Raw genomic sequence first — 8,022 nt, 5'->3', positions numbered from 1 at the left:
TTAAGGATCTTAGGTTATTGACACCCAAAGGTAACACAGCCTGAGAGATAGAGCTACCACTAGCACACTCTAAGGCACAGGACGTAGTCTCCTGAACACAGCACAGGGCTGGATGTTTGGTGGCTGGAAGCAGAGTTGGCTTGGGCAGCCTCTTCCCCCAGAGGTGCTGGTTCATACATCTTGTTACAGACTTACCAGAGTCAGTCCAGCACAACTGGAGCTACCATCGTTTTTCAGTGGAAAACCAGCCACTGCTTTGAGGGCCAGAACTTCAGGCATGTTTATGCTATGGAAGTGACAAAAAAAAAAATAAAAGACATTCCAAAACCAGTTTGGCATCCCAACCCCTCCCCACTCACTGACAGACCAGACAGACTCAGTAAGGTGGTGAATTGTGTTTCTTAGAGTTCTTAGAGACCATTAAAAGTACATGAGCTGATTTCTAGAACATGCCAGAGATTACAGTTGTGTTTATAAAGGAAGTAAATAAACTGCACGTGCTGTAATGCAGTGGGCAGCAGAGTCCCTTGCTTTTACTCAGAGGGCCTTGGTGATTTGTTTTGCCCATGCAGAGACACAAACGAGGGTAAAGAGAGCACAGGAGGAGGCAACATACAACATCTAAGAGAAAGAAATGAAAGAGACGGCCTAGGGGGAACGTCAGCCCCCAAAGAGACAGGAGGAATGGGGCACCAAAGGCTTGTTTAGAAGAGTTCGAGAGAATTGCTGGTCTGGGGGCCTCAAGCTCATATGCCTACCCCCTAAAATGACAGCAGTTAAGTAGCACAAGCAGGCCCTGGCTCCTCTTCAGTAGATGCACTTCTGACCATCCATCACATCTCAGTTCCACAGGGAATTAGGGAAGTGCTCAGGGGACGAGGGCTGCTTCGCTCCAGATCTTCATCTCTGCCCTCCCCCGAGGTGGAGAGGAATGGAATTGCAGGGAGATGAACTCGTGCAAATGAAATGCTGGGGCATGGAAGTGAGCATGCAAACCCTAACCCCTTGCCAGATGCCCTGTGAGGAGGAAAGGGGCTTCCCCAGCACACCAAATGAAACAAAAAGCATCTGCTCCTCCTATCTTTTGCACTTTGCTCCCATCTGGAAAATCAGGTGATGTTCTCCCTACCTCCTGTTAAGTTTAAACATATACCACTGTATTCTAGAACAAAGGCAGAGCTTTCTACATTAAAGGAGTAACCTCTTTCCAGTCTAGATTAAAGGCTACAGCTCAGCTTTAAAAAAAAATAAAATCAAAAGACAAAATACACATCCCTTGGAAGACCCTACAGAAACAGGGCAGCTCATTTAACACCATGTCTGACAACACACTGAAGCAATTCACAGCTCTTGTTACTTTTGACAGAGGAGATCAGAGGGATTGCTTATAGAATGACAGAGCATTCCATGCTGCAAGTTCACTTACTGCAGAGACCACCCTGCATCTAAATTCAAGAGAACCCATAACAAGTAGGAGGATTTCAGTTTGATAGATCTCTAGAGACCAAAGTTGTCAAACTGGGACATCTGATGTCACTTTGCAATATCTATGCCTAAAGCACCATTTCCCTTTGAATCCCTAGGTAACCATTTCAACTATTTTCCTATTCCTGCTGAAGGTTAGTGTTTTGTGGCAGCAGAAACAGATCAGGTATTCTTAATTAGAAAGCTCTGCAGCTCATTCAGTCTCATCTGGAATACCTCCAGTTCCCTTCACCCCCATTTGCTACAGAAGTGAGCTTCCTTTGACATTCAACCCAGTAACACCAAAGCAAAACACCCGTTCCCATTCTGCCATTACCCCAAAGTCTTCCTTCTGGAAAGCTACAAGATAGTAGGAAGCTACAGGGTCCTGGCTTGTATGTGCATAGATGAAAGAAATATTTGACAACCCCCACCAGACTAACTGTTGTTCTTTTGTTCCTTTTGGAGAGACTTTACTCCCACATATGCCTTGCAGATAATATCAATGCTCCTTTCACTTAACTGTTTAGCCTGTTGCACTTGACTGAGGTAATCATGTAGGCTTTCTTTTATAAGACCTGAAATGGCCATGTTCAGACAGGAAGTCATCTGAAAGCACAGACAGGCAGAATAAATCATTTAAATGCTCATCTCTCCATGGCTTACATCACTACATCTAGCTTAGTCAGACGGCTCACAGTCAGGGGCTAACACAAACTAGCTTTTATTTCAGAAGCTCAGTGAAAAGCTCAAGTCATGCTGCCACTCTATTTAGGCAGAACACTAAAGAATCTCACATGCTGAAGTCCTTCATCCCCAAAGGCACTGTGTTAAGGCATTCTTATTTTGCATGAGTTCACACAGGCACTATTTGACAAGTTCACACCCAAAAACAAACCCCAAAAATTCCCTGCAGAAGAACAGGAGCAAATAGCTACCCACTCTTCCTTATTTCCTTTTCCTCTAAACTTAAGAGGACCCACCCTAAAGCTGCAGCAACAGTTGAAAAGTGTAGCCATGTTCAGAAAGCGGCTCAAAGTCCTATACAGAAGATAAATTAAAACCAAAAAAGAAATCAGTGAAGAAGCTAAGTGGAAGGGAAGGAAAGGAAGGGAAAGAGTCAGAGGCAAGAATAGACAGGCAAGGTGATAGGGGACAGTAGGTCGCAGACTGAAGGAGCTACATTTAAGTAAAAAAGTAGACTGGAGACAAAGCAATAGAAAAAAAGAAAAGGAAAGAACAAAAGGGCAGGTTACACCAAAGGTCCCTCAGAGACCTCCAAATTACCCACCAGGGAAGAGTCTTGCCAACCCACCCACTCCAGGGTAAATGCCCCTCGTACTTGTGGTTTACTTAACCTAGCAGGCAGAATTTCCCATTTCTACAACGATGGCATCCCCAGTTCCTTCATTACTATGTAAAGCATACCATTTCTGCAACAAGTGAGGGAGTTCCAGCACTTCCACCTCCCTTCCCCAAGGACTGAAGTTAACACTTAGGCAACTAAAACCCTTGAGATCCCAAACCAGAAAGGAAACATTAAAGTACTGTAGAGCTGGTATTTCTTCAACCTTGAGCTTTTTGGTACTTACTTGCAATCACTGCCACTATGATGGCACCAATCACTCCCATCATGATCATCATCTGGAGAAAAAGATTGTCAAAGGTAATACTCAGAACAGATGGACAAGTTCACATCCTCCCTGATTGCCAGGGAACATAAGCCAGGGCCTGAAGGCATGACAGCAAATAACTTCCAGAGTGAAAGAATCTTAAGCATTTGAAATTGTTATTGAGCCCCAACTATACCTGCAAAGCCCTGCAGGAAAGGAGTAGCCCAGTGTCCTTCTGTTGAAGGAGATCTAAGAAACTCACCTTGCAGTTCTTCCACCAGTACTTCCTTTTGAGTTTTGCTGCACTGCTTTCAAATATTGAGGCCCCGGCCTGAAGTGCATCTGCCCGGTCATCGAGCTCGGACAGCTTCTGGTCTCGTTCCAGCACCTTGTCTACATTTACACACATTATATCAACCACCTGCAGAAGGAAGAATAGTAGCAGCAGTTGTATTGGTAAAGACAGCTGAAAAAGTAAGAGGCATAACTTGGCTAATAATGCTGACATACTAACAAACAAAAGCCCTGAGAAAGATCAGGCTAAGACACAAGTCATTTCAAGTCACTGCCTACTTTGAAGAGGGGTGGGAAAAATCCTAGACTCACTATTAAAGTACCAGTTAAAGTACACTTAAACCAGGTTCTCGGCCCCACATTCTCACCTGCTTTTAAAAGCTCTCAAATCCAGCAGCAAGCCAAAGCCACCCTCCTCCTGAGAGGAATGATACGCTCACTCCCTGGTAACTGCAAAATTAACTTGTGAGCTTCATGTTGCTGCCCCAGTGAGGCACAAAGGCGCTACTGCACGGCAGCAGCTAAGCCAGACACCGATCCCGGGGAGCCAGGCAAGGGTCCCCCCGCATCACACCGCACACACTGTTCCCTTGCAGCAGCAGGCAGGGATTAAGAGCTGTCCTGGATGTTGTATAGCTCTGTTTCCATAAGAGGTGCATGATATGAAGTACCAAAAAAATCTCACAGGCCTGCTCTTTAGAAGTCATGTATGGAATTGAGCAGCTTTTAAACATAAAACAATCTCTCCTCCAGCTTCTTATAGCTTTGTCACCCTGTTTTTGAGTATTTTGAGGTATTAACGCATTTCTGGCATTGGCATGACAAGAGGAGCCACCCCCTCAGCGACAGACACCTGTCAAGAACATCCCTACCGCGGGGCAGTGGGAGAAGAGTCCAGGCATCCCATGGGAAGCCAGCAGGGCTGGCAGAGCTACTGACCTCCTGCACTTGGGCCTGCGTCTGCTGCAGGCGGCGATTACTGCTCAGATTGGGGGGAGCCCCGGGGGGACCCCCGCCGGGGGCTCCCCCTTCAGGAGCTCCTCCTTCGGGGGCTCCTCCTTCGGGGGCCCCGGGCGCGGGCTGCTGGGCTGGGTCAGACCTGGGGAAACACACACATGGGCAACGAGGCCGCTCAATAGAAAGCTCCCCAAACCTACACCAAGCCCCGTGCCCCCGGGCTGGGGCAGCGCTGGCAGCAGCCCCGAGGGCACGCCCCGTCCCTGGATCCCCGCGGGCCGGAGCAGGCGGAGCGTGGGAGAGCCCAGAGCAGCGACCAGCCCGGGGGTCGGCGCAGGGAATGACAGCGCCCTGGCCGGACGGAGGTGACAGGAAAGGAACAGGGAGGAAAGGGGACGGGGAGGCGGTGCGGGGACACCACGGGGGGACGCGGCAGCCCCTGCGGGGCGCAGCGGTGGCCACCGGCCATGCTGGCACCAGCTGAGTGCGGGCCCCGCGCATCACCAGTGGAGCCCGACCCACCCACGCACCCACGCTCCAGCAGTCGGCGGGGGAGCCGGACCGCCCGGGGGCAGTGCGGGCAGCCCTGCCTGCGGCTGCTGCAATGCGCCACTCGGCCCCATCGCTGCCGCCCGGGACGCGGGCACCGCGCTGACCACGCTCCCCGCGCTCCCGCCGCCGCTTGCCCTCGCGCCGCGCCCTCCGCAGCCCGCGGCCGGGCCGGTCGGACACTCACATGGCCGGGCCGGAGGACACCACACGCCCCGACGGCCGCAGCTCCGCTATCCGCACCGACAGCGCGGGGCGCCGCGGGCCGCACTTATAGCGGGGAGGGCCCCGCCCACAGGGCCCGCAGCCAACCACAAGTTGTTCCGCCGGGAGAGGCCGGTCGGCCCCGCCCACGGGCCCCTCCGCAGCCAATCAGCGCTCAGCTACCCGCGCGCACCGGCTCACCGCTCAGCCCCACCCCCCGTTACTGCCCTCCGAGTTGACCAATGGGAGCGTCTGTCCCGCCTCTGGCCCCGCCCCTCTCTGGCCCCGCCCCGCCCCTGCAGAACCGCGGCTGACTCGGACCCATCCATATCCACATCCCCATCTGCGTCCCCATCCCGATCCAGGGCGCTCCCGTGGCCAGGCGTTGTACCCTCCGACCCCGCCAGGCCGGAGCGGGTCCGCCGCGCTCTATTTCGGTCGCGCAGGGCCTGCCTGAGCTTGGTGACCCGCCCCGTCCTGTTCTCCCCTCGGCGCCCATCCCGGCGGGTGCCGCTGCGGGGGCGGCGCTGCGCAGCGCTTCCGTAATCCCAGCTCCGCAGTGTCCCTCTTGGCTCTGGGGAAGTCGCTGTCCTTGCAATTAAGAGATGGTGTCGCTGGCCCACTTCCACCATACAGCACGGCATGAAAGGGAACGTGAACGAGTCCCGTTCGAGGTTCTGGAGCCTGCTGGGGGAAACGAGGCTCCTGCAGCAGCGCCAAGAGCAGCAACGTGCTTGCATTTTTTCCCCCTAAAGATCTGGAGAAGCCTCATGGATCAGAAGGGAAGGTTCTTCAGTTCAGGACAAAAAAGGAAACAGGAGCATATTGGAACAAGAAGTCTCTTCATAGAGCATTTGGCGTGGTGAGTAGGGTGATAACATGGGTTCACACCTACACTAAACTACCTTTTCCTTTCAAAAGGTAAAATGTCATACAGGACATTCATAGAAGTTTTTAGTGTCAGATCTGATAGATTAGTAGAAACACAAGACAGATATGTTATCAGTGGTTACAGTTTACAGTATGGGAGCCAAAATACCACGGCTACAGGATGAAAACATAATACAGGGTTGTGACTAGAGCAGACAGGAGCAGACTAGCACTGGGCTCAGCAGAACTGAAGGGTTTTTATGCTGTGCCTTTAGTCAAGCTGCAAAGGGATGAGTGATGGAAGAAGATTCTGTAGCCTGGCAACCTTCCCACCGCAGTCTGAGCACTGTTCCAATAGCAAATAACCCAAGACAGAGCTTAGGGAACCAGTGGCCACAGAGCCCCTGCCAGGCTGGTGCTTAGGGATTAAGAGATGACAAAAGGTACAAAGTACTTTCTCTGACACTTTTCCTGTTTCCAACATATTTTTAGCCAAGGATTTCTGCACTTATGGTTTACATATGTAACAACCCCCAGCTGCTCTCTTTCAGGTGCTCAGTCCCAGTTAGATCTTTGCACATTTCCTGAATCCACACCACCTTTGGGCAAGTCCCTCGGGTCTGCCACCCTGATCCCAAAAACATGGACATCAGCTGTTTGAACAGGTTGCCTTTGCCTTCCCCAGGCTTAGACCTACAGAAAGTTCTTTCCATTTATTCCCTGATGCTTCCAACCCATGGCTTTTGGAGACAGAGCAGCATTGCTCTGTAGCAAGATACATCAAGTCAGCAGATGTAACTCCCCAATTATTTAGCAGCCAAATTAACAACTAAGGGAGAAATGGTAAGCAAGTGCCTGCTCATCCTACAGATTTTTCCCAAGTGTACAATGGTCTTTGTGATGCTGCACTAGAGGGATGCCAGCTGTGACTCACCATAACTTTGGTAACAAATACAGAAAACTAGAAGCTAGATTTTTAAAAAGTTAAATACTTGGATTACTTTTGCAAATTCTGACTAAAAGGTCAAATGGCCAAAACAAAAGGCCATTTAGTCATTAAGTGCTATTAGTAGGGGTTTAAGTCATCACGAGCATGAAACAGGAGACAAATCTCATTCAGGGATGAAGGCTGGAACAGATTTCTGCAAGAAGTATGTCAAAATTGCTTGAGAGGGAGTGTAAGAACTTCCACATAGCTCAGGCCTGGAGCAGCAGCAGGACCTTGGGAGCAGACTGGAAATACCCAGCAAAGGAAGCACTGGGAACCCCGTTGTGTGAAAGATGCCTTTATTCTGACCGAGATGCCACAAAACCACGCTCCACGTGCCAAGCCCACAGCTGTTCCCTAGCGGTGCTTCCCAGTGCGATTGAAGCGCCTGTACAAGTACCGGATCCTCTTGTTCAGATTGTGAAGGTCCTCTATAAACATCCGGTCGCCCACCATCCTCTTCTTGCGGATGCACCTCTGCAGCTCGTCCCCCTTCCAGCCTCGCAGCCATATGGGCCCCCTGATGAGATCCTTCGGATGGATCTGGAAGCCGCCTAAGAACAGGAAAGGAGAGATGAAGCCAGGCTCTGGAGGAAGCTGTTCCGCCCCAAATCCTGCCCTCCCTCTGTCTGCTGGAGGAAGCGCCAGCACGCAGGTGGTTCCAGCCTCTCTCCCCTCCCGCCCTGCCCCGGAGTGCTGTCTCACCCAGGATCCCCACGTTGTCGTAGACCCCAAACAAGGCCCGTTTCTTCGTCCACCGATCAACCGGCTTGCGCTTCGGCGGCTCCTTGATGGGGATGGGCCGGGTGAGCCCTGCCAGGGGCGAGGAGAGGGGCACGGGGAGGCCGGGCCGCACGGGCGCCCAGCGCGCCCCGCCGCTCTCGCTAATGCCCCGCTCGGCGCCGAGCAGCGGCGCGGCACGGCCCAGCAGGGCTCGGCCCGCCGCCCGCAGCAGCAGCAGAGCCGCCATCGGGGTGACCCCCCGGGCTCGTGCCGGGCCAGGGAGGGAAGGGGAGGCCGGGCCGGGACAGGCGGCGGTGCCGGCCCCGCCTTTTCCGCCGCGGCGCGCAGGGAGGTGCCGGT

General features: G+C 52.4%; 2 protein-coding genes across 4 annotated transcripts; both read right to left on the bottom strand.

Moving 5' to 3' along the window:
* On the bottom strand, positions 1–5,111 carry VAMP1 (vesicle associated membrane protein 1). 3 transcript variants are annotated; one of them, XM_071559389.1, is made up of 5 exons: positions 5,065–5,111; positions 4,311–4,470; positions 3,340–3,498; positions 3,057–3,108; positions 1–2,666 (listed from the first exon to the last, which is right to left on the bottom strand). In XM_071559389.1, coding segments are annotated over exons 1-5 (390 nt in total). In that variant the 5' UTR covers positions 5,067–5,111; the 3' UTR covers positions 1–2,649. The 3 variants fall into 3 exon arrangements, with proteins under 3 accessions (XP_071415490.1, XP_071415483.1, XP_071415498.1); XM_071559382.1 differs by having other exon boundaries at positions 1–2,073; XM_071559397.1 differs by having other exon boundaries at positions 1–286.
* A 2,110-nt stretch (positions 5,112–7,221) lies between these two features.
* Positions 7,222–8,017, bottom strand: MRPL51 (mitochondrial ribosomal protein L51). Its single transcript, XM_071559336.1, has 2 exons — positions 7,645–8,017; positions 7,222–7,493 (listed from the first exon to the last, which is right to left on the bottom strand). The coding sequence occupies exons 1-2, from the start codon at positions 7,907–7,909 to the stop codon at positions 7,297–7,299; spliced, it is 462 nt and encodes a 153-aa protein (XP_071415437.1). The 5' UTR covers positions 7,910–8,017; the 3' UTR covers positions 7,222–7,296.
* Positions 8,018–8,022: the final 5 nt, after the last annotated feature.

This window comes from Pithys albifrons, chromosome 1 (genome assembly GCF_047495875.1).
Source record: "Pithys albifrons albifrons isolate INPA30051 chromosome 1, PitAlb_v1, whole genome shotgun sequence".
NCBI classification, from domain to species: domain Eukaryota; kingdom Metazoa; phylum Chordata; class Aves; order Passeriformes; family Thamnophilidae; genus Pithys; species Pithys albifrons.
The sequence above is the reverse complement of the archived record's forward strand: the minus strand, read 5'-3'. Positions and strand labels throughout refer to the sequence as shown.

Excerpts from the sequence above, each read along its gene's own strand:
- MRPL51 (XM_071559336.1), bottom strand. The coding sequence starts at position 7,909 with ATGGCGGCTCTGCTGCTGCTGCGGGCGGCGGGCCGAGCCCTGCTGGGC. Across the intron at positions 7,494-7,644 it reads CGACAACGTGGGGATCCTGG|GCGGCTTCCAGATCCATCCG; the intron begins GTGAGACAGCAC and ends TCCTGTTCTTAG.
- VAMP1 (XM_071559382.1), bottom strand. Across the intron at positions 3,499-4,310 it reads CGCAGGCCCAAGTGCAGGAG|GTGGTTGATATAATGTGTGT; the intron begins GTCAGTAGCTCT and ends TTCCTTCTGCAG. Across the intron at positions 3,109-3,339 it reads ACTGGTGGAAGAACTGCAAG|ATGATGATCATGATGGGAGT; the intron begins GTGAGTTTCTTA and ends CTTTTTCTCCAG.